The following is a 26,341-nucleotide window of genomic DNA, read 5'->3' on the forward strand; positions in this document are numbered from 1 at the left end:
TCTAATAGTCGCCCCGGTGCCTACCATAATTATTATTAATCGTCAATAAACAACATAAATATCCAGGCAACTTAAAAATCCAGGCTTAATTCGGTAATCTCCTAAGCACGGACTCAAATGTGACAAATACGGATACCTTTATTATTAACATTAGTTTCTTTTTTGACAGCGATGACCATAAAAAGTTTTGTCTTCTGGCCGAACGCGACGATTCCTTTTTACATAAATCCCGATCACTTTGGTGAGTGTTAAATTATTTACGCGGGAAAAAATATGTTTGTCTCTGACATTTGCAAAGACTATAACCTAAAATATAATTATAAATGATGATGATGATGATATATGCTTAAATTATAAATGAATGTGTGTTTTTTCGCTTCGAGAAGCTACATATACGTATAAATAAAATCAGAGTTTCGGTTTGTAATATTGAAATAACCGCTTTTTACTACATGCATATGAATATATGTATATATACGGTACATACACTAAAATATTTTTTTTTACAATGTTTGTCTGTCTGTCTGTCTGTTTGTTCCGGATAATCTCTGGAACGGCTGGACTGGTTTTGACGAGACTATCACTCTTAAGTAGCTGATGATAAGGAGTAACTTTTTTAGACTAGCTTCGCCCCGTGGCGTCACCCGCGGTACGATAATAACCGCGGGTAACATCGCGGGACTCCTATCAATAACAAAATTTAATGTTTCCGAAGCGAAGCGAGGGCGGGTCGCTAGTTTTTAAATAAAAACAATGTGCTGAACATTTTTTGCTGCACATCAGAGTTTGCGTATGGAGGACAGAAGTAAGGATCCACCATCTTGTGTAGAGGAAAAGTTAAAAAAGTGTCCATCTGTAAACAGCAAGCTATTAGTCGAAGACTCACCGAAATAGCGATAGTGTACGAAGTGGAAATGACATTATGATAATTGTAAATAGACATGCTTTAACAAAAATCGACTTCAAATAGAAAAAAAAAGATATTTCAAAAAAAATTAATATACACTAAAAACAATAATCATCGAAATCGGTTGTCGTGATATTGAGTTATTCATCTATTAGTCGCGCACGTTCTTAATGCAACTTATATGGTTTTCTCATGGATACCATTGTCAGAACTGTACTAAATTCAGCTTTCTAATAAAAAAAAGAATCATCATAATCGATTCATCCAGTCAAAAGTTGTGAGGTAACAAACATAAAAACAGTCGAATTGAGAGCCTCCTCCTTTTTTGAAGTCGGTTAAAAATATCATTTTTAAGTTAAAAATATCAGTGGCGCCACCTTAATCTTCAGCGGACACTGAGATGGCGCTCCTTACTTCTAACCTCCATAATTATTGCTATTATTGTCAATTGGTCGATTTTTCAAAAGTGAAAATTTAAGGCAGATTTTTAAGCCAATGTAAAGTAGCACATTGGTAATAATTAATTAGATAAATTTTATATAAATTTAAATAGAAAAGCTTATCAAAGATTATTTGTTTAAAGAAATACATACTGCGATTTGTTAAATATTTAACTGAAGACAAAAAGCATTCCTTTAATCTTAGCGTACAATACCATTGCTTGTTATTACTAAATAGAACATAAGCAGCACTGTGATTACGAAGAGAAATCGTAAATGAAGTAAGAGGAAAATAAAATTGAGGACGCGAAAATTCTATATGGCGCCCCTAGATCTAACGGGAGAGTATTTGAATTTCAGGATTCTAAACAGTCGTTCACAATGGTGTCTCTGTGTTTTGTTTTGCTTGGTTTAGTGAACGACTTCAAGGACTTAGTCGCGTCTCTATGGATTTTTCCCCTACCTAATCGTTGATGGCCCAAGAATTGCATACACTAGCCCTAGTAAGAGCAGCGCTTCGCTGAATCTACTACCGGATCGGAATCTCGACCCATTAGGAAGACCCAGCGAGAAACTCAGTGGGTATTTTTCCTATTATTTATTAGTTAGCTCCGGCTTTCAGATCACGAACAATCGCTCCAAATAATGACGGCGCTCTCGTTGTTTTCCTTCAAAACATGTTTGAGGTTCACTCCTGCCATGTCGCACCCGGGAGATTCAGATCACGTCCTGCTGTTCGCCAACCCGGACGGAAAGAGGAGGTGCGCCTTGAAGACCGAAGGTCATTCCGTTTTCGAGCCTCATGTGAGTGCGTTCTTAGTTTTTTTTCCTGGCTGGTGTCATTCGATTACGATTCAAGATTTAGAATGACTTTTTGGCGGGAACGCGAGGAGTGTAGCTGTGTGATTATTATCTATGAAAGTGCACAAATGTGGGGAAATGAAACAAAGCCGCTGGACGTAACTTCTTGGGATCCTCCAAAAAGTCCACTGAAAAAATCTCAGTAAATGACCACCATTTTGCTGAGATTATATTCATCCCATATCATCTCATCTCATTTAATTTCTACCCAGTTGATTAGTGTCTCAAATTAATCATCTTCATTTCATTTCACTCCATGTTATAATTTTTCATAAAAATAAGAATATAAATTAAAATAAGACATGACAGGATTTAGAATTGTACATGAAATTACCGCTTTGATCTGATTTGCCTGGGTAAATGTCCTTTTTTTTGTAGCTGGTAACACTCGGCTACGATTGCTTAAAATCTCCCTACATCGAAATGGTGATAATGAAATCGCTCGGCTTCCCATTCGAACATAATCGGCCCAACAGGAATTTGTACGTCGAAATACTAGTCGAAAACATACAGCCAGGTAAGTTGGAATATCAGTTATAGCACTATATTTATAATAACTAAATTATATCGAACGCGATAGCAGAACGCGTAAACTATTCGAAAAGTGGGAAATAATGAAGACATTTCAAAAAAAAGAAAAAAAAAGTGTGCGTGTACTTATGTACGCGCGTAAGAAGTTTTTTTGTTATAAACTTTTTTTTTTAATATTAAATAATGAATAACAAATATTTAACGTTAATAATTTAATAATATTTAGTATATTAAATAATAATTTGGTCATTTATATTACTAAAAAATGAATGCTTAATATAACACTTTTTTTTACGAGTGTACATGCGCGAAAGTTCACCTGCGGCTATATTCAAACTCGCCAAGTTACGTGGGTCGTATTTTAATGAGCGATTTAGTGGGCAACTTCATTCTGTTAATTTTGTGTCACGGTGCGCGCGCATTGTAAAATTTCACTCTCATAAATTTTTCATAACGCGCCTAAAGAAGTATTTATTATTATTTATTATTTATTCGAAAACGCAATTTTAAACCGTAAAAATTGTTTTAATTATGTTTTACCCGAGCACTATGACATCGAGGGGCGACAGTCTATTTGGTATAAGCGACAATTTTGAAACTACAGGAGAGCCACTTAAAGCTTAGTAAATCAAAACAAATGCGAAAAACGTTAGACGCTAAAAGTATAATGGGCGGACGCTATCGCCAAGAACGATTTCTTCTGCACAACAACCAGGTAATATTAACCTCGGGGTGCTTACCGATTGAAAAGAGAATATGCAAATAATAATATCAATAATGATATTAATACTATTTTACACGGAAAAACTAAATAAACATAATATATTCAATACCTATGATAATTTATTTAATGACGTAGACTGTAATGTAAGGAGGGAGCGTCCAAACAAGGCTTTGATGCACCGTGTGAAAGCTGTTATGATTATCTAGAAGATTGCACAAAGTGGGAATGAGTTGCTCGCTCCGGGCATTTCAATATTGCAATAATTGTTACGTACAATATAATAATAATTTTAAAAAAGAATATTTAAAAAAAATCTAATATTGAAGAAAATAAAGACATGCCCGCTGAATTTCTTGCCAGTTCCTCTCAGGACGGAGGCTAGTTTTTGTGAATTGGCGGTAGTTCTTTTTGAGATTCAACAAGTATGTACTTTCATTAATGTTGAATAAAAAAAAAATTGATTTTGATTTTTATGCGAGAGATGGGTGTCAGTGCCCCTCCTGGCTGAGCCTTTGCTCTCTCTCACCTGTCCTGGTGAAATTGGAAAGGCCTTCGGGCTACCAGTTAACCTTCCTTCATAAAAAAGGGTGTTAGTCCAACTATGAGATATGTATGACACCTGAATAGAAAAAGGGGAGATGCAGCGCTGACCCCACATAGTGGGATAAGGGCAAGAAGAAAAAGAAAGAAGAAGATAGATATATATTGATAAATCAGAGTAGTACTTTATGTAAATGACACAAAGACAATATTGGAACGGCGGTTGGTTCGCAGGGAGGTGACCCGGCCGCTCCAGCTATGTCCAAATGAGTATACTTCACGTTCTTATCTTCCAAGCCGCTGACTTTGATCAGGAAGCCCGCGGCCAGCTGATGATGGCGGAAGGTCTTCTCCATATCCACTTGAAGTAGATCATCGCCTTTGCACTTCCCAACGTTGACAGCTAAGTCTTCGGGCCTGACGTATGAAACTTCAATCGGCTCTGACACTCTGGTGCCGCTGAACTGCAGCCTAGTGGAGTGATTCGTGGCTCTAGCACTGTGATTGTCCATAGCTGCCACGTAGTTTCCATAGCAGGCTTTAGCATGGCCCGTCAGTGTTGCTATGGTATATAAATGCGGGTTTAGTTCTTGGGCAGCTGTTTCGGCGAACTTGTACAATGCATCGGCCATAGCGAAGCGGCCTTCAGCGTCTGTGTTCGTGACGCGCACCGTCTTCCCGCTCTTCGATAAGAGCAATTCGTCGGAGACATAAGAGTCTTCGCCGATCGAGTTTCTGCAGAGGCACAGCGCTGCTACCACTTTCAAATGCGGAGGCTTCAGTATGGAGCAGGCCTTAAGAAAGCCCGCGGCGGCGGCGGCTCCGCATTTGTCTCTCGCCATACCTGCCATCTTACCGGAAATCTTTATATCAGCGCCGCCAGTGTCGTAAGTGACTCCCTTGCCGACAAGAAGCAGCGTTTCGCTAATCCTTGCAGGATCCGAAGGCTTGTATTCGATTTCCACAACTCGGGGCTTGTGCCGGTCTATGTGGCTGGCCGCTCTTGACACTGCCGATAAGAGCGGATAGTCCTTATTAATTATAGCTTCGTCCTCGATAATCCGCACTTCGATGTTGCTGTAACCGCTGAAGGTTGACTTCAGGTGTTCGGCTATCTTTATCGGACTCATTCTCTCGGGATCACCACCTCCGATGTCTCTGGCTAGCACGCGAGCGCGCTCAAGCGCTATGGCATTGCGAACGATCTTCTCGAAGTTCTCAGTTCGTTTTTCTTCGGCGTGGAGACCGATTCTTGAGAAGTTCCTCGTGCTGTCTCTCTCTCGCATCTGGAGGGGCACGTACAACGCTTCTAGGGCTCCGAGGATCGCTACCAATTGTCCGTCCGGAAAGTCAACAACGTTTTGAACGACTAGTAAAGGTCTTTTCGCGCCGGCGTCCAGCGCACGGGTCATTCCTTTGTACGCTGCTTCCTTCACCACCCTAGCGTCGTGGTAAGGAGTGATCTTCCCGGTCGGGGCCAATATAATCCTGCCGCCAGATACGTAGTCGCATTGCCACACCGTCGCCGACTTGTGGATGTGCTTGTCAAGTTTCCCGATTCCGTCGACGAAGCTCCCGATATGTCTCGGCAATGGCACGTTAAGTTCCTCGGGGTAAAGGATTAAGATCACCGCATCGTAATCAGCCGACTGAAGGTTTGTTTCGATGAAAATATTCTCGTATAGCTTGTATTCGACGAACGGCATTTTTGGACGATCGTTGATTACGTTGTGAACGCCCGCTTCGGTGACATCGAATTACAAGCTAACACGCGTAGAGATGGGAGCTGCGGGGCCGAAACGCGAAACCGAAAGCAGCGGTCGGTTTATCTCGACGGACAACTGCGAAATGCCATTTAAATGTGCATCTTCATTTATCTGTTTGTTCGTTATAATGACACACGCGATACGAATGATATACGAAGAGCCACGGTTGACATTTGTGTCAATAAACTGATAATTATGATATTAATGAATAACAGATGGCATTGAACGTTTTATTGTATGAAATGCTTTGTGTTATGAAAGCCTGGCCTGGAAAGACCAGTCGTATCTGTTTCTGCCGCGAACATATCACACTTTTTAATTTACACTAGTATTTACTAGTAATGAAATTTGAAAGATGATTCTAAGTACAATGTAATTCAGCCTTGGACATGGATCTCTTCCCGTGCGTAGGTGTCTTAAAAGGGTTTTTAAGGCAGCAGCGCTCTCTGAGTATTTATACCAGCGTATTGCCGTATTGAAGACTTACACGGATGGGTAACGCGATCCTGTCTTCCGTGAAGCCGTCATGCATTACAGTTTCAACAGCCGTTACACAATACAGTTAAGAATTCTACCTCATATCCTCAAGGTGGGTGACGGTAGACGCTTTATGTCCATGGGCTCCGGTAACCACTTAATACCCGATGGGCCTTGAGCTCTTGCGCTTACAGATAATAACACAGACACTTACATGTTTTATTTATTGTTAAAGACTGGCCACCATTTTGACTGCGATTCTCAACTTCTATGATTTAACCATCTCATACAATGAGGAAGCGGAGCGAGAGAGGGAGAACTGGTCTCTCTCAGCGTAGGATCTGTGGTGGGGATCTATCCCGATGACGGTGCGTTACGACAGTGAGAGCCGAGGCCACGTGACGCGCTACCAGCACTCCAGCGTACTGTGCAGTTGATACTGAAGAGAGACTGGTTGGTGGTTTGTGTATCGCGTTCTGCCCGGCAGGCTGATTCTGATCCGGAAGGGTATCACCCAATACCAGCGGCTTCGCCTAAGCAACATGACGCGTCATCGACCATAATGGCGCGATATCCTTGGTGTGGGCCGCGCGTCTGATTACAGTACTGTCCGCGGTCACCTCTCCGGCCACTCTGGTTTAGTGAGGGACTATGGCAGCCATAAACACCCCTTGTGGGGATCTCGTGAGGAAATTCTTAATAACGCTTTTATATCTTTGTGATATCATTTTCCGTACATATACTCATCGTCTGTTTTTTTTTTCCTACCTAAGCTGATAGCCTTGAGAGGCTATTTCAGCGTAACCTTAACTAGTAGGTGAGCTCACGGTGCTCAAACCTGACGACGTTGCTAACACGAACCCTAGCAAGAGCCGTGCTTCGCAGAATCTACTACTGGATCGGAAACGCGACCCACTGAGAAAATCCGGCGAGAAACTCAGCGGGCCGTCTGTGTTTCTCGTGTACGTTTTAAGGCGATGTTTTTTTTTAATATTCGGTTTCGTGTGCCGAAAGTCGAAATAATAGAGAATCACTTCTATTCGTTATCTTAATTTCGACGTAATCGTTTATTATTTATCGTATATTATTGAGTACGTTATCTGGATATTTGTATTCACATTTCGTAATGTCTTACAAAAGTGTAAGCAGGAGGTTTTTGAACTTAAAAAAAAATGCTGTTTTTTTTTTTGCTTAAATGATTGGTTATACGGGCAATAGATATCAACAACGTAAATTCCAGTTGTTTACAGTACAACGGCTGCCCCGCCCTTCAAACCGAAACGCATTACTGCATCGCGGCAGAAATAGGCAGGATGGTGGTGCCGTGCGGTTTCACACGACGCCCCACCAAAAGTAAAATTTAAGAAGGAGTGACGTTGCATTGGAGGGGCGACGTGCGCCTTGACGCCCATAGAAACAACATCTAAAATTGGCCGTCCATAGGCCTATGATTTACTGATACTCTTTAGTGGACTTTTTGGAAGAACCTGTGCATCTACGTTCATCTCACGGACGCTAAACAGTTAATCAGTTAATCATAAATCACCGTTTAAAAATAAAGAAATCCTGAATGAACACAACAAAAACAATTCGCACAACTTCGTTCGTGACATTTCCAGCGTAAATTCGTGGATAATTCAGTTTATTTTTTATTTTTTATTGCCCTTGTTTAGGAAGACAAACGTTCGGCCTATCTGATGGTGAATGGTTACCGTCGCTCCTAGTTTTCAGCAACGCCAGGGACAGAGCCAAGCCCCTGCTTACCAAAAGGTGTGATGATGGGTTTGTGTTGGCACAGAGGCATTGGAGCTATTCACGAAGGACATATCCCTGCCAGTCGAGTTGAGGAATCTTCCTTACGATTACAATAGCGTCATGCACTTGGGCGCGAGGGAATACAGCAAGAACGGGCATAGGACCATTCTTTTTAAGGTACCCTACTACTCTGTTTTAGTTCTATATCTTTCTAGATGTTTGTGGGCGTATGAGAACTTCTCCTAAACAGCTGGACCGATTTTGATGATTTCTTAAGGTGTGTGTGTTCAAGTAGATTTTGAGTATGGTTTAGATTGAAGGTTGAAGGTGAGTTCACATTGTGATTTCTATAGGCTCTGGCAGACTACTTCGCCCAGCTCATATAGGCATCTTCAATTACAAAACGTCATAAGTAACTTCGTTTAATAACAGACCTACAGTTATTGTCGACACAGATACTGATTCTTTCGTCCAATAGTTGAATAAATAAATAAATAAATTCTAGGATCCCAAAAGAACACAAAATCGTGTAGGACTAAGTGAAATTGATCTGAGGAAAATCGAAGTCGTCTACGGACCTGAATGCTTGAAGAGGGACAGACAAGCAAAGATCGATCTCTGTCAGTCTTACCCGGGTGTAGCCAGGAGGAAAAGAGACGTAAGAATCAGCGAAAGCCTACGAATCAATCCTGATATAACACCTTTCCCAAAGAACCTTAATATAAGCGAGAACGACGAAATTAATTCTACCATTATTGATGACGATTTAAAATCAACGTTAGACAAACTCGAAATTACTGATGAAATGGAAATATTGATAGAGGAAATACATACAGTTATAGACATGGCCGTATCAAGGGCCAAAACAAGACACTGCAATGGCACTACGAAACATAACAGTGTTCCTAAAATAAACGTGACCGATACAGATTTATCGGGAGCCGTTGAAATAATAACTAATTTGGTTATAAGTAACGTTAAAAACGCTTTGACGAGAAAAGATTTTTGCACGTCTAAGGACATTCCAATAGCCAGATGCGGTTATGGATCCGACGATAGATGTAGACAGACGTATAGATCCACGAAATCGGGTGCAGTTAAATATTCAACGCAACACAGACCTACTTATTACCAATCGACGAACCATTATCCTTTGTCGAGAATAAAACATTTGCTAAGATCCCAAGGCGATAAGAATACCACAGACGCAAAAGGATCGGATAGTATATCGGATGTGAATGTAGAAGCTAAAAAAGAAAGAGTGAGAAAGAAAAGAAGTTTAGATGGAGACGTAGAAGAAGGTAGTGTTAGGATATCGGAAAAGGGTAGCGAAGAACCTGGAAATTTGTCTTCGAATCACGTTACTGAAGCTCTTGATGCCGCCTTGAAGAATGGAACTGGTGGTAGAATGTTTTTTAAGGCGCGACATTACAGGTACATTATATCGAAAAAGGATTTTAATTAGCTTTAATTCTGTGATCTGCGAATAAAAGGGCCGATATGAGTAATCATTATTTTTAGTATTAGAACAATAAGTTATTACTAAATAGCAGCACTGAAAGCGCACACTACGTTGGTCGTTTGTACATAGCATCTTTTGAAAGATTCATCGATTTAAACTAACGCTTTTTGAACACAAAAAAAATGTCAGACATTTAAAAAAAAACTGGCACTACAATCTCATTTCTAACAAGAACATATTTTGGTCCTTTAAGCTCCAGGCCACAGAATCAAAGCTTTAAGAATTAATTAAATTTTGCTTTGTTTTTTGCCATTTTAAATAGACGACCTTGGTAAGTGTCACCGTCGCTTGTGGATATCAGCGATGTCAGGGGACAGGTAAGCAGCTGCCTATCAATGAGGACTCTCCTCAAACCACGTTTGAAGCAGAATTTGTCATAGCATCTAGGAAATTGTGTGGAGGGGAGCTTAGACCCAAAGTCGGGTGTAAAAATGGTATTTAAAAATGTTTTAATACACAGTTTGACTATTTTAAAGTCATTGCTATTTGACCAGACATAGCGGATCATTGAGGACATGATGAAATTCGACAGATGGCAAGCCGCTATCTATAACTAATTTCAAGTCTTTTTCTAATCTCGTTTGAGAAAGAATAGGCTATATATATTGCTAAATTTTAAACGCAAAGGGACGCTGTCTATTGCAAAATGAAAATTTTCCAGAGTTGATTTATTTTTTATTTATTGTCCTGGTGTTAACTCTTTGACTGCTGTATAGTTCACCGGTACCCTGCGTGGGGCACTGAAGTAATTATGTCCATTTCTGTTACAGCTTGACTGACCGACACATTTTCAACTTATCCCTCAAGATATTGCTTCTTACCTCTACCTTCTAAGTATAGCTACAAGGAATATCGTTCAATGTATTATTGAGCGCAGTTTTATAGTTCAAATTTCTAATTTACGTTGAGCCCTTTTTTAGTTCTTAAGCGAGTATTTTTAATTTAACCTCCCTTACATAATTAAAAATTTGCTTAAATCAATATAGCGTCAAGAGCAAAAATCAAATGTCGAATATAGACTGGGAGGATTCGAATTTGTCACTGGAGACGAACAGAAAAATTAGTACTAAGAAAAATGATCGAGAATATTCTAGAAACGTATTCACCGAAATGACTGAAGTTTATACTGAGAGGCAAACGAAGAAAAGGTATAAGTTTTTTGTAGCTATGCCATACTTTTATCGCGGGCTTTGAGCGCGGCGACCGAATCAAGAAATTCCGTAACGAAAATAAAACCTAACACCCCCACTCCGCTTACCATGTAGCTCGCGTTCAACACATTCACACGTTGCGCTTGTGTAGTGTTTGTGAATAAGCGCGCGGCGTGACGTCGCACTGCATGCGCATAATGAAAATTCTACCCATCTCTCTCTCTCGCGCGATATAGCTTATGAGTGTGAAGGGGACAGTGAATGTTTTGCTTTTGTTAATGTTTATAAATATAGCGTGGTCTTATTTTATTATTGTTTTAATATTAAATTATTATTGTCTAATTATAATTGCATAAGTTAATAAAAAATGCTATGCAATAGCTTTACCGCGGCAATCCCCGAGTGCCACACGTGGTTTTTTTTTTGCTTAGAATGGTGGAGGAGCTCACTGCCGACTTGGCTTTAACCCTTTGACAGTAGTAGGTCACCGGTGTCCTACGTGGCGTACTGAAGCAATTGTGTCGATGTATCATAATAATAAAGTGATCCTTTAAACTCAATTCTTTGCTGTCAAAGGCTACGGCAACAGAAACAGAAGGAAAAATCCGGTTCGAGGTTCGCGCCGAAAACCGTCAGACTCACGAAATTGAACAAAGAATTTTACGAGGACAGAAAATGGCCCTCCGGCGTCGTTAGATACGTCATAAAAGATAACGCGCAATGTAAGTCAAATTACCATCAGCTCATCTATTTATTGCTGTCGAAGATCGTATGATCGTAATCAGGTGTTAATTATAATTAACCTTGACACATCATGTCCGCTCTCTTTCCTTCTTCTCCAGTGCTACAGCTCTTCTTGCCCTTGCCCTCCCTCCAAAGGCCTCTTTCTTCTTTTTCTATCTACTCTTATGTCATCTATTTATCATGGTTCGTAACTATTAGACCAGGCATTACGTGAACTGTTCTGGCCATGAGACCGTTTTTCCAAAATGAACTGTAATCTAAGACTATTACAGCCAAATTCCATTAAAACTAGTATTTCTACGGAATAAAAAATACTTACACTTTAATAACCACTTTAGGGAGATCCTTGTACCAGACTTGATCGCATGATTTCCATCTCCAGACGATGTCCCCGGACTAAGAAGACGATTGGAAGAGGTTAACGAGATATTGATGGAGAAGACATGTGTTAGAATACGCGAGCTATCCGAAGATGAAGTCGGGAAATATAAAGATTACCTCGTCATAGATGATAGTCCAGACTATGTGACTGGAAGAGTTGGGGGCAAACAGGTGAACTCACTCAAACTATTATTTGCAGTTTAAATTGGGTTATTGATGGTTAGATGGCGTAGAGCAGGACCTCAAAGTTATTGGTGTCTGTATCGGTATGTAAACTGATTTAAATAAAATAAAAAATCGGTTGTCTGTCAAATCGGTTTACTGACGATAGTTGAACGTGACAGAACGTGACAACGTCATAAGAAAATACTGATGGAATGGTTTCATTTTTCAATTATCGCAATTATCGTTGCTATAAACAATTGACACCACATTCACTTTTCACTGAACTTCATACTTGACGAAAACATGTAAATGTATTATTGTATAGCAGCAGTCTACGCGGATGCATCGCTCACTCAAGTCGCCTCAGAGCGAGGTAACGCCGCATGAGTCATGTTTTTTCGTGCGTGCAGCCGGCTCCATCGAATTATAAGACGTTGTCACGTCAAAAAATAGTTCGTAACGCAGTGATAGATAGCTCTAGTGAGCACTCACCACAAGATAGGCGGTCAGCTTGCCAATCTTTTTGAGATTTAATTATTGATTTAAATAAACATTACACTAAAATAGGGTATTAATAGGTACATATTAATATTTTAAATGTGTGGTGTGTTTGTTTATCCTTCATTTACGTCAAAACGAAGAATAGGATAGACATGATTTTTTTAGACGAAGGTACTAGGTCAAGAATGTCACTTTACAAGCTAGCTTTTAACCTAAAAAAATATATCTCATTTCCGCGGGAAACTGTTTTATTATCTTTACAGATAAATCGCGTGACACTAACTTTCTAAAATAGAACATTCGGGAATGTTCTAGATTCATTCTGATTATGTAGAGAACATTCTCGCAGACATTAGAACATAAAATAAATGTTTGTAGAACATTCGAGAGACGTGACGTTTTCTTCTATAGCCTTTTTTTGCTCTCTGACATGCCGTTACTCGCACCGACATGGCGACACAACAATAGATTTCAAAAAAAGACTCATTATTGTGTTTTGGCGTTTCTTCTTAGGATTGTGGATTTTTTTAGAATCGGTCATAGAAATGAAAAATGTTTTTAAATACAACAGATGCATTTCGCTGATATTTGAAATTGATTTGAATTTCATTTCGTCTGATAAACATTTCGCAAGTACATAAACATCACGCAAACGAATAAACTATCTTAATAAGATCGAGAAATAAGTAAATCAAAACACAGTCACCACGCGCACTTATTTTGTTTATCGAAAGTTCTAGATGGAATATCTGTTTACGAGTTATAGTAACCGGCAAACTTCTTGAGCAAATGACCTTGACTGCGCAGAACCGAATTTTAGATCACTTTGGTGGTGAGGGTGAGGCGCGACGGCAGGGGAAATCGTATCGAGCGCGTTATTGGTAGATCAGTCGAACCTTGCGTCCCGCACCGCGCCCTCATTCCGCTTGCTCCCAAAAGTACGCTTGCGTACAGTAGAAAGTCTATCGTTATTAATCGTTAAGTTATTTGTTATAATTGCTTGTGGACTTTGTTGCCATTACTATTTGTTGAGTGTTTGTTGATTTTTTATAAAACCCACACTATGCCGTGACAAACTGGTGTAGTACTTAAAAGAAAGGGTAGAAAATTTGTGTACGACGTATATTGCTTCATTATAAAACAAGGGAAGAATGATATGGAAAAATTAAAACAGACTTCGGAAGCAACAAAAACATCAGTGAGTACTGTTTGGTGCATTATTAACGAAGCTAAAGGCTCTGGCTTGCTCGCCGTGTTTCGGACTCCGGGTAAGAAAAGATCAGGGAAGAAGAAAGTTACCGGAATAGATAGTTTCGTTCAATCTGTAATAAAAAGATGTAATCATAATAACTACATAACAAGCAGCGAAACTCCGTACCGTAGAAAGGCTTCGAAATATTTAAAGAAGATATAAATTTTAATGGCTCGGAATGAAGCTTACGACGAATTATGAAAGAGCTAGGCTTCAGATGGAAAAAAAGAACAGAAAATAATCGGAAGCTGGTAAATGAAAAAAGTAACATTCGATTACTACGAATCGAATATCTTCAAAAAATAATTAATTATAGACAAAAAAAGAAGACCGAATCGACCGAGTTGTAAACTACGCCGATGAGCCCTATGTCGAATCATCACGATGATAGCGACTCGGGTGATGAAAACAGTGATGATGATGATGGTCAAGATTAGGATAACGAAAAAAAAATTACAAATACCAGCTTCGCTTCAACTGAACCAAGACCTGGCAACAGCTCTAGTTTTGACTTAATAGAAGGTATATCTATTTTACCCCAAGATTAAATTATTATAATTATTAACCTATATGTTTTGTTGATGTTCTAATAAATATATAAATAAATACATATGTTGATTTTAATAATTTAATAGCATTATGACGCAGAGTAAGTAATGTTTTTGCACGTGAGTGTACCATGCGCAAACTTACCCCCACTACGTCAACAAATGCTCAAGAAGTTTGCCGGTTATTATACCGCGGCGAATACCAACAACGTTATTGAAAATTTTAATAGGTATTTCAACTTTATGTTAATGCCGGATGCTGTTTTGAATTTCATTTCATTTGTAATTTAAAAAACGTCATTTATTTTATGTATTTAGATTAAATAGTTCCTAACGACTGCATGACGTTGCATCATTTTCATCGATAGTCATGAACGAAGTACTTTGAATGAAACGTGGCCTAAAGGATAAGACGTCCGGTGCATTCGTGTTGAGCGATGCACCGATGTTCGAATCTCAGGCGGGTAACTTTTTTTTTTTCAAGCTATTTCAGCGGAACCTTAACTAGTAGGTGAGCTCACGGGGCTCAAACCTGACGACGTTGCTAAAACAAACCCTAGCAAGAGCCGTGCTTCGCAGAATCTACCACCGGATCGGAAACGCGACCCATTGAGAAGATCCGGCGAGAAACTCAGTGGGCTGTGTCTGAGGGTTAATTAACTCGTCGAGCCCTTGACTTCCACGGTGAAGGAATAACATCGTGTAATAAAAATGAAACCTGCAAAATTATAATTTGCGTAATTACTGGTGGTAGGACCTCTTGTGATCCCTCCTCCGCAGTAATGCGTTTCGGTTTGAAGGGTGGGGCAGCCGTTGTAACTATAGGTACTTGAGACCTTAGAACTTATATCTCAAGGCGCATTTACGTTATAGATCTCTACGGGCTCCAGTAACAACTTAACACCAGGTGGGCTGTGAGCTCGTCCACCCATCTAAGCAATAAAAAAAAAGAAAATAATACGCGAACTTAAGTATTTGATTTACTTGTGAAATGGCTACATACCTACTTAAGAAATTAAATAGAGCCATCGCGTCAAAAATGGCGGGAGATTTATAGGTACCACAGGCTATGCAAAATTGAGATCAAGGATGCAGTTCAGACTGCCAAGTGTAGAGCCGCTAAAAATTATTATTTTTGGCGTAGATTAGCATAGACGAGCTCGGCCCACCGGGTGTAAAATTAACACCCGAACTAATATAATTATAAAATTAATCCTGACACCCGCCTCGATAAGTTCTAATCATAATGAATTGCTTATCGGTTGTATATCATTATCTTCGAAATGAAGATAGGGATAGGTAAGACTATGATTATCAGCGTACAGCTTACTAAAAATCGAATACGTCAAACCATCGGTGGTCACATAGTAATGTTTTTTTAGCCGACTTCAAAAAAAGGAGGAAATTCACAATTCGACAGTATATTTCTTTTTTTATATTTGTTACCTCATAACTTTTGACTGAATGAATCGATTTTGATGATTCTTTCTCATTAGAAAGCTGACGCTTCGCGTGTGGTCCTATTACAATTTAGTCCAGTTCTGATAATGGTATCCATGAGAAAACCATATACCTAAGTCTTAAATTTGCATTAGGTACGTGCGCGACAAATATATGAATAATTCAATAACTCAATATCACGCCAATTCGATGATTATTGTTTTTAGTGTATATTAATTTGTTTTGGAATAATTTAATTTTCTATTTGAAGTCGGTTTTTGTTAAAGCATGTCTATTTACAATTATTGTTGAAATAGTTGAGGATGTTGTCGCTATACATACCTTAAGTTGAACTTTTAATTCGTATAAAAACATGGCTAGCCTATCAGAGGCAATAGTTTACTGGGTTTAAATACAATCGAAGTTTATTTTGTAGGCAGCGGCTTGGCTCTGCCCCTGGCATTGCTGAAGTCCATGGGCGACGGTAACCACTCACCATCAGGTGGGCCGTATGCTCGTCTGCCTACAAGGGAAATAAAAAAAAATATATATATTTGTTTGTTTTAAAAATATTTTAAAATATCACAGCGCGAAAACGATAATTGTTGTCATTTAGAATGTTGTTCAAGCATTATGATAAAGTTCAATAGTAAAACGTGTGAATGAAATAGTTGAAAAGTTCTCCATCTCTATAAATCTCTGTCAAGGGCGGCCATGTTTGCCAGCGGTTTGCTTGTACGAGACAGAGCACGCTTATTGCCGAATCGTACAAGTGCGTGAAAGATAGACGATCTGGGTCATCAATGACGTTAGTTCGAAGGATGAAAGAATTGGGTTGCAAGCCACTTAAAAAATCTTGGAATTACATTTTATTTTTATTTTCGTTAAAGCTATTAAGAGTATACCGTTTTGGTTAAAACCAAAATTGGTTTCATCATGTTTTATTATTATTATTATTATTCATTGTGTATTGTGAATTCTTAGAAGAGAAGAAGAAAAAAGTGCTTTTAATGAAGGTTTAAAGTTTTTCGTTTTTTTCCTGTTTTTTGTTATTTTGATTTATTTTGTTTTGAAATCAAGCATTTCACTTTACAACTTTATGATAAAAATCATTTTAAGTGTGTATTGATTATGTTAATTTATTACTTTTGATGTTGTCAACCTTTGTTAAGGTAGTCGTGGAAAACAATAGTTTAGCTAATCATGACAACATCTGTAATTGTACATATTCAGAATGTGAGATTTAAAAAAAGTAGCTACATAAAACATACACATACATACGTAAAAAAAAAGCAGAATAAAAAAAAAGCAACAAATTTATGGGAAACCTATTTTGTTAATCTGACATCCCACTTCGAGAAAATTCTATCAATCGCGCTTTCTGATTGGTCAGACTATTGGACTTTCTTGAATGTTCTCGATTCGTATTGGTCGCTACGTCAGCAAGTGTATAAATAGGAGGCGCGCGCGGGAAACTTTAGTAGTTTGAATCTTGCAGTTCTATAACACGTATTTACAATTCTTCTCAAAATGGTGGCTATAGGAATCGATCTTGGGACTACGTATTCCTGTGTGGCTGTCTGGAGGCAAGGACACGTCGAAGTTATACCCAACGAACAAGGTAATCGTTCAACTCCATCTTACGTAGCTTTCACAGAGACGGAACGACTTATAGGCGAATGCGCTAAGAACCAAGCGGTTTTTAACCCGCGCAACACGGTTTTTAGCGCTAAGCGCTTAATCGGACGCCGCTACGACGATATCGGAGTCCAAATAGACCTACGGTATTGGCCATTCAATGTCGTCAATGAAAACGGTAAGCCAATTATATCGGTTACATACAAAAGCGATACGAAGCGGTTCGCTCCTGAGGAAATAAGCAGTATGCTACTTTTCAGGATGAAGGAGATGGCCGAGGCGTATTTAGGGTGCGAAGTCGATAAAGCAGTGATCACTGTGCCTGCTTATTTTACGGACTCCCAACGTCAAGCCACTAGGACGGCTGGCGTCGTCGCTGGCTTTCAGGTCCTCAGGGTGACGAACGAGCCGACAGCAGCCGCCCTCGCCTACAGCATAGACAAGAAACTTAAAGGCAAAAAGATCTTAGTTTACGATTTAGGCGGTGGCACATTCGACGTTTCGATCCTGATTATCAAGGACGGTCCGGTGTATGAAGTGAAAGCGACAGCCGGCAACACTAGATTGGGCGGAGAGGACTTTGATAACAGATTAGTTGCGTATTTCTCTGAGGATTTCCGCAAGCGGTTCAATATTGATATAACGAAGAATCCGAAGTCGTTGAGGAGACTCAAAACTGCTGCGGAGAGAGTTAAAAGGTTTCTCACTTCAGCCACGGAAGCAACAGTACAAGTCGAGTCCTTGTACGATGACATTGACTATGTCGGAAAGATTTCTCGGACCGTATTCGAAGAGCTATGCTCTGATTTATTCAACGACACGTTCAAATTGATCGAGCAGGCTTTAGCCGATGCGAGGCTAAAGAAAAATGACATAGATCGTGTAATTCTGGTCGGAGGTAGTACGAGAATACCAAAGATACAGGAGATGCTACATGAATACTTCGAAGGGAGGGTGTCGGCATGTCTGAATCCCGATGAGGCTGTAGCGCATGGAGCCGCCATCCAAGCAGCGATATTGAGTGGAGAACACGACGTTAACATCCGAGACCTGCACCTCGTTGACGTGGTCCCATTATCGTTGGGCGTCGAGACAGTCAGAGGAGTAATGTACAAAGTCATCGAACGAAATACATCTATACCCTGTCGAAGGACCAAAGACTTGACCACTCTAGATGACTACCAAAACAGCATGACAATCGAAGTTTTCGAAGGCGAACGAACGCTAACGAAGGACAACAGCTTACTTGGAGTATTCGATCTCCACGGCATTCCACCGGCTCCGAGAGGTGTCGCGAAAGTCGATGTCACATTCGATATAGACGCGAACGGCATCTTGAGCGTGACCGCGCGAGATCGGAGCACCGGTAACTGCAAGAGTATCACTATAAAGAACGAGAACAGAGTCTCTCAGCTGCAGATAGGGAAAATGATAGCAGATGCCGAAACTTACCGCGAAGAAGACAGGGAGAACCAACGGAGATTGGAGTGTAGGAACCAGCTCGAAACCTATATCTACGATGTTAAGAACAGAGCGGAGAATAGTCATGAATTGGGAGAAGAAGAACGCGTGCAGATTAAGAAAGAGTGTGAGAGCGCGGTGGAGTGGTTGGATGATAACGGGGATTGTTTGAGAGAAGAATTCGAACGGAAAATGACTGAGCTGATGAGGCAGTGGTCCGTTATAATGCAAAAATTGTGCGGTGGCTCTTTGAGACATATAGCGAAGAGACAGAGAAGCGAGAGCTACCAGGTCCCAGAGGAGAATGAATTTGCCATCGAAGACATTCTGGAATAAGGGTTGTTGTAACCGTATGGTATAAAAAAATGTTCGTAATTTAGAATCTATAATAGTTTTTTAACAATATCTCGTCTTCGGCTTAATGATATAGAATTGAAAATGTTTGATCTTTTGCGTTTGGCGTAATCATCAAAGGTGAGTTTTTGGCCATAAAGTTGTTTGTAATCTGTCAGAGCCGTAATATGTATTTTGGCGAATTCATTTAGGAATTTTATTAGTTTTATAGCATGTTACCTTAACTAATTGCACGTTGATGACATCAGACAAGAATTCCATAGCTGATACTCTCGGAAAAGGACGGAAATATATCTCTGTCTCTCTTCGTCATTAAATCATCATTAATGTTATTTTTGTGGTTTTTGTGCGAGCTATACGGGTTTAGCTTTTTGGAAATCATTAACTAATTTATGGACCTTTTATTTTTAGGTGGAAGTTTCTGGAATATTCGAGAAAGAACAAAAATTACATTTAATGAATACGTTTTAAAAAATCGTTCATTTTGACTGAATTGAACCAAATAGATTATTCCAGAACGAACTGTTACGATTGTTTTCTTTATTTTGTAGTTTGAAGCTTAAGACAAATTTAGTTCGAAGAATATGAAGATTATTTACAAAATTAAGACACGTTACTATTGACAACAAAATTTGGTAAGTCAAATGTAAAGTTAAAAAATCGAAATTTTGAAAATAAAACTACACGTTGATCTCGAATATTTGTGTTTGATTTTAAATTCACCCTTCCTTAATTTCTCTTTTGTAAGGTAGTTTTGAATTTAACACGTTTAACCCTAACGTTTTACAAAAACAATTTTAGTGTTTGCCCGCCTATTAGATAGATAATTATCTAACTAAATTCAATAACACTTAATGAACTATACATACTCAAAACCTTGACCCAAAACCTTATTCCTTGCTTACCCAATTATACATGTATGGAAATATATCTTTAAGTATAGTCTTAACCAACTATATTGAGTTCGATTTATTGCTCCCACGGGTAAAAGAGCTCACTGCATACCTGTGTGCTTAGTGCGAGTTTCTTGACGTTCTCGATAGCGTAAAAGTTAACCCAATTTTGTATGCAGTTGGAACAGCGCCCCTAGCGGCAAATGTACGCAAACGATCCCATTCCATACAAATATGAGCTAACTTTTACGCTATCGAGAACGTTAAAAAACTCGCACTAAATACACTGGTGTTGAATAGGTACCGGAGCTTATAGACATCAACAACGGCCTCACCGTTTAGACCTGAACTCGTTACCACTTCAGTGTGGCAGGGTGGTGGCACCTATCCGTGCGGGCTTACAAAGTGCCCTACCACGAAATTAAAGGCGTTCGTGGGATTTATGGAGGGTAGAAGTAAGGAGCGCCATCTCAGTGTATTAAAAAGTGTCCGCTAAAAGGCAGCCAATTAAGGTGGCGCCACAGTAGCAAGTGAAAAGATTTAAAACACAGCTCCATGGACTACCACATTTCACTTCAATCCATTGGTAGCAAGTGGAAAGAATTAAAAAACAGCACCATAAACATACTGCACTTGACTCTGTTTAAAGCTGATATTTTCATATCATTTCCACTTCCTACACTAGTGCTAAGAATTTCGGTGAGGCTTCCATAACTCGCTGCTTACAGGCGGACACTTTTTCAACTTTTCCCCTATACAAGATAGTGCTCCTTACTTCTACCCTCCGGTTTTGGTATTAAAAAATTCATTCACTACTTTTTCTGCAACGAACTTATGGAGGATTGAACCTACCCACAATAAAAAAATAAGTTCCGAAAATTTAAATTTATTACAGAACTTTGGCAGCATTGAGCTGCTGCGCGGCGGCCAACATCGACAGCATACCGCCATGATGGTCATGGCGATGTTGGGCTTCTACTTCGAAGTGGCCCGTCACGACCGCGACCCTTACATTAAGGTTCACCCCCGACACATCAGACCCGGTTCGTATCGCCCTTCGTGCCTTAACACGCTCATAGATGCACACTCTTTAACTAATTAAAACTGCTTTACGGCTTGCTTAACTCGTATGTGTATAGTTTTCGTCATATTGTTAGACCTTCCACTCCCCAAGGACCTATTGAGGTTCGAGGGGATCGGCTGAATGCAGGCAGCGCAGGAGCGGTCGTTGTGGCGAGGTTTAGGGGAGACCTATGTCCAGTAATGGACCTCTCTGGGCTGAAAGCTCACATAAGCTACAATTTAATGGCATAAACACCACGTGTTGCTGAGGCTAAAGTTTAAGTGAAATTTATTTCGTAGTAAACGCAATACAGTGAAATCCAATTGTTCTTACTTTGTCAATTTTTGGTATTAACATAGCCGGCCACGTGTTATTTAGAAACAAAAACCTTAGCCACAGCAACGTGTGGCCGGGTCTGCTAGTATTTTTATATAAAAAAAAAAGATTTCTAGACATTTGACGTTTCATTTCATTAGACTTCCACGGTGAAGGAATAACATCGTGTAATAAAAATGAAACCCGCAAAATTATAATTTGCGTAATTACTGGTGGTAGGACCTCTTGTGAGTCCGCACGGGTAGGTACCACCGCCCCGCCTATTTCTGCCGTGAAGCAGTAATGCGTTTCGGCTTGAAGGGTGGGGCAGCCGTTGTAACTATACTTGAGGCCTTAGAACTTATATCTCAAGGTGGGTGGCGCATTTTTTTTTTTTTTTTTTTTTTTTATTGCTTATATGGGTGGACGAGCTCACAGCCCACCTGATGTTAAGTGGTTACTGGAGCCCATAGACATCTACAACGTAGACGCGCCACCCACCTTGAGATACAAGTTCTAAAGTCTCAGTATAGTTACAACGGCTACCCCACCCTTCAAACCGAAACGCATTACTGCTTCACGGCAGAAATAAGCAGGGCGGTGGTACCTATCCGCGCGGACTCACAAGAGGTCCTACCACCAGTAATTACGCAAATTATAATTTTGCGGGTTTCATTTTTATTACACGATGTTATTCCTTCACCGTGGAAGTCAATCGTGAACATTTGTTGAGTACATATTTCATTAGAAAAATTGGTACCCGCCTGCGGGATTCGAACACCGGTGCATCGCTTCAACACGAATGCACCGGACGTCTTATCCTTTAGGCCACGACGACTTCGTAGATGTCTATGGGCTCCAGTAACCACTTAACACCAGGTGGGCTGTGAGCTCGTCCACCCGTCTAGCAGTAAAAAATAAATAAAAAATGTAACGTAAAATGTAATAAAGCCTGTGTGTGATCTGTGATCTCGATTACACAGATAATCCAATAGATTTTTTTCGTTTCATTTATCTTATGGAGGGTAGAAGTAAGTAGTGCCATGTTGTATAGGGGACAAGTTGAAAAGGGTCCGCCTGTAAACAACGAGCTCTTGTTGAAAGACTCACAGCTAAATAGCGCTAGTGTAGCAAGTGGAAATGATATGAATATAGCAGTTTTGTACAGAGTGAAGTGTTCGCCCGATCACGATGTTCGACCAGCCCATACCGTGGGCCCCGAAGGTCAAATATTTAGGCGTCACCCTCGACAGTAGGATGACATTCCGCCCCCACATCAAGACGGTACGCGATCGTGCCGCCTTCATCCTAGGACGTCTCTACCCGATGATATGTAGGCGAAGTAAAATGTCCCTTAGAAATAAGATGACACTCTACAAAACTTGCATACGCCCCGTCATGACCTATGCAAGTGTAGTGTTCGCTCACGCGGCCCGCATACACTTAAAATCATTTCAAATCATTCAATCCCGTTTTTGCAGGATAGCCGTCGGAGCCCCGTGGTTCGTCAGGAACGTCGACCTCCATGACGACCTGGACTTAGAGTCCATCAGTAAGTATCTGCAGTCGGCGTCCATGCGCCACTTCGATAAAGCGGCACGACACGAGAACCCTCTCATCGTGGCCGCCGGTAACTACATTCCCGATCCTGCGGACAGAATGGAAAGCAGTCGACGTCGCCCAAAACACGTCATCTCGGATCCTCCCGATCCACTAACGGTGCTTTTAGGTACTTCAAGCACCGGTCACCGTTCTCGTCGAACCCGTCGCTTGCGACGAAGGGCTCGACGAGTAAATTAACTCTCAGACACAGCCCACTGAGTTTCTCGCCGGATCTTCTCAGTGGGTCGCGTTTCCGATCCGGTGGTAGATTCTGCGAAGCACGGCTCTTGCTAGGGTTCGTGTTAGCAACATCGTCAGGTTGAGCCCCGTGAGCTCACCTACTAAAGTTAGGGTTACGCTGACATAGCCTCTCAAGGCTATCAGCTTAGGTAGGAAAAAAAAAAAAAAAAGAGTGAAGTGTGCTCGGTTGAAAATTTTTCGTGACTTGTGTAGTTGAAAGATATGCAGTATTTAAAATTTCAATTATTTATTTTTATTACTATTTCAGTAGTTTCTTTATTTCTTAATTTAGTTTTCTACTTCAATAGTTCATGGCGATGTTTTCAAAATTCTTCCACTTGCTACAGTGGTGCCACCTTAATTGGCTCTTTTCAGCGGACACTTTTTAATACACTGAGATTGTATTCCTTACTTCTACTCCATAGTTTATCAGGAACTACAACATAATAAAATGTTATTTATTGTCTTCATATAAAAACGAACCGTAATAACAGTTTTAATTGTAGCCACGATTAACGAGAACGAGAGAAAATAGTAAGGCTGATACATTATGGTATAACATTCCTTAACAATATTCAGAGAGACTGATCGAAGACCTCTGAAACTCCACTAAGTAAGGACAGGGTCGGATTTGTTCCCTACCTAAACGCTGGTATCCTAAGGGGCTATACCAGCTACGCCCGGGCGGGTAGGTAGGAACACTGGCCCCCTAGCAAGAGCAGTACTTCACTGACTCCACCACTGGATCGAAATCGCGACCTACGGAAAAGATCCGGTGACAATCTCAGTGGGTTTGTATCTATGGATAGGCAACACGTCGAACTTTTCCATGCATTCGACGACTTCGGAGAAAAGTGACAGTCAAACCGATGTAAAACAACACAATTTCCAGATAAGCTCCATCATTTTGAGAAAATACGATCTGACGCCACGTTTGATTTGGCGTACGACTACAAAAGCGCCACACACCCGGCCTGGCAGTACTGGAGGCAAATAGGCAGAACTGGAATATCTTCGGTTGCGACCTACAAAGATCAGGTCGTTAATAAGTCCTTTAATCTATACACTAATATATAAATCTACATTGAAAACTTATTTAATATTGTTGTGATTCGAAAGTCAATGAAACGAAAAAGCGACACTAAAAAGAGACAGACACATCCATACTAATATATTTATATTACAAGGATGTTCCGTTATAACTACTGAACCATGCATCCGATTGACTTGAAACTTGGTATCCATGTAGAAAATACATGTACTTAATGGATAGGCTAATATTTATATGAGTGTTGGAGTCCCTACACCAATTGCGGGGGCGTTGATGATGAGAATCTTTGTGGGGGTGAGAAATAATAATGTTAATTTTAAATGCCTAGCGAAGCGGATGGGTACAGATAGTCTCTTATAAGCTATTAGAATAATACAACTTTCGCAACCCCGCGTTTTGGTTAAGTGCAGCTGTATGGTTTGCTTAAAACACTCTCAGTTGTGGCAATGTAACAACTCCAGTGTCAGTCGTCGTGGCCTAAAGGATAAGACGTCCGGTGCATTCGTATGTAGCGATGCACCGGTGTTCGAATCTCGCCGGCGGGTACAAATTTTTCTAATGAAATACATACTTAACAAATGTTCACGATTTACTTGAACGGTGAAGGAATAACATTGTGTAATAAAAATGAAACCCGCAAAGTTATAATTTGCGCAATTGCTGATGGTAGGACTTCTTGTGAGTTCACGCGGGTAGGCACCACCGCCCTGCCTATTTCAGCCGTGAAACAGTAATGCGTTTCGGATTGAAGGGTCGGCCAGCCGTTATACTGTGAAAACTGAGACTTTAGAACTCATATCTCAAGGCATCTACGTTGTAAATGTCTATGGGGTCTGGTTCCGGTGGTCACTTAACATTGGGGCCGGATGACCGTGCCCGATTTGTTCCCAATTGTTATTATTATTGCTTACTTTGATTGATCCAGGATCCCGACGGCTCCATAATGCGTTCACTAGGCCAAAACGAAGAGCTGTTATCAGATATCGACATAATCAAGATAAACTCAGTGTATGGAGTCAAATGTTTCCGAAACCAGAACTAATAAAATCGTATTACAGTATTAATTTTCATATATTTTGTATTTTTTTTGTTACGTTAAATTTTAATTGCAGAAAAACATTTAATCTAAGAAAACTTCTAAATTTGTTTGCGCGAATATATTATTTAAGTTTCGGCCTTTCTACTTAAGCTTTATGAGGTAATTTAAAAACGGACTCTTTGGTCTGAGTTGAAGTTCGAAAAAAAAAAAAAAAAAAGAAAGTCTTAATGAGTTTTCTAAAAGTTGTGTGAATTGCTTTAATTTGTTATTTTAATGTTTCTTCCGATTGATATGGGTAATAACGATGGTTTATTAACTGCTTAGTATCTGTGAAAGTGCACAAATGTGGGAAAATGAAACAAAGCCGCTGGACGTAGCTTATCGGGTTGTCCCAAAAAAGCTCACTTTTAGTACATAACCACCGTTTTTCTGAGACTTTATTTCTTCGCATCTCATCTCGTGTCATTTAATTAAATCTCTAATGATTACAGCCTCAAATAGATCAACTTCAGCTCCTTTCATCCACATAATTTTTCAGTCCACATTGGCCGTTACATAATGGTAGTTTTCCAATAACAGAGCATAATGCGACTCAGTGACGCACAATGCCGAATTATGCTGAAGCTTAGTTGAGCATTATGCCGCATAATGCGCTCTTCTGCTGTAATTGGAAAACGGCCATTATTATTTATTTTTATTCGAAAGATTAGGCTGTATGGTTTGCTACCTTCGCCTTTCTTGTTGTAAAAAGAACTATTAATAATCATTTTTGACATTTATGTATTTGTATTTTGATTACAAAAGCAAAGGCATTCCACACACGTCACTGTTCAACAACATTCGTGTTTTCTAAAATAATATCACTTTTGCTCATCACGTCGTAGACTTCTATATCGTTATTATATATTCGTTTCCGTATAACACATTTTTCCGCGGTTATAATCATACCTACGGCTGTAAAAGATAGAAGGATTTTTATT

General features: G+C 39.9%; 2 protein-coding genes across 2 annotated transcripts; one reads left to right on the plus strand and one right to left on the minus strand.

The window, feature by feature from the left end:
• The first annotated feature begins 156 nt into the window (after positions 1-156).
• LOC114251684 (uncharacterized) lies at positions 157-25,390 on the plus strand. Its single transcript, XM_028186027.2, has 11 exons — positions 157-241; positions 1,970-2,151; positions 2,587-2,725; positions 8,045-8,178; positions 8,507-9,435; positions 10,510-10,671; positions 11,251-11,396; positions 11,801-11,970; positions 20,947-21,094; positions 24,164-24,309; positions 25,248-25,390. The coding sequence occupies exons 1-11, from the start codon at positions 172-174 to the stop codon at positions 25,362-25,364; spliced, it is 2,343 nt and encodes a 780-aa protein (XP_028041828.2). The 5' UTR covers positions 157-171; the 3' UTR covers positions 25,365-25,390.
• Dip-B (Dipeptidase B) lies at positions 4,151-5,900 on the minus strand. Its single transcript, XM_028186010.2, has one exon. It carries the CDS (start codon positions 5,707-5,709, stop codon positions 4,177-4,179), a length of 1,533 nt encoding a protein of 510 aa, XP_028041811.2. The 5' UTR covers positions 5,710-5,900; the 3' UTR covers positions 4,151-4,176.
• Positions 25,391-26,341: the final 951 nt, after the last annotated feature.

The sequence above is a fragment of the Bombyx mandarina genome, chromosome 11 (genome assembly GCF_030267445.1).
Source record: "Bombyx mandarina strain Sakado chromosome 11, ASM3026744v2".
NCBI classification, from domain to species: Eukaryota; Metazoa; Arthropoda; class Insecta; order Lepidoptera; family Bombycidae; genus Bombyx; species Bombyx mandarina.

Coding starts and splice junctions, on each gene's coding strand:
- Dip-B (XM_028186010.2), bottom strand. CDS start 5,709: ATGCCGTTCGTCGAATACAAGCTATACGAGAATATTTTCATCGAAACA.
- LOC114251684 (XM_028186027.2), top strand. CDS start 172: ATGACCATAAAAAGTTTTGTCTTCTGGCCGAACGCGACGATTCCTTTT. Junction 11,397..11,800: donor CATAAAAGATAACGCGCAAT/GTAAGTCAAATT, acceptor TTCCATCTCCAG/ACGATGTCCCCGGACTAAGA. Junction 11,971..20,946: donor GAAGAGTTGGGGGCAAACAG/GTGAACTCACTC, acceptor AATTTATTACAG/AACTTTGGCAGCATTGAGCT.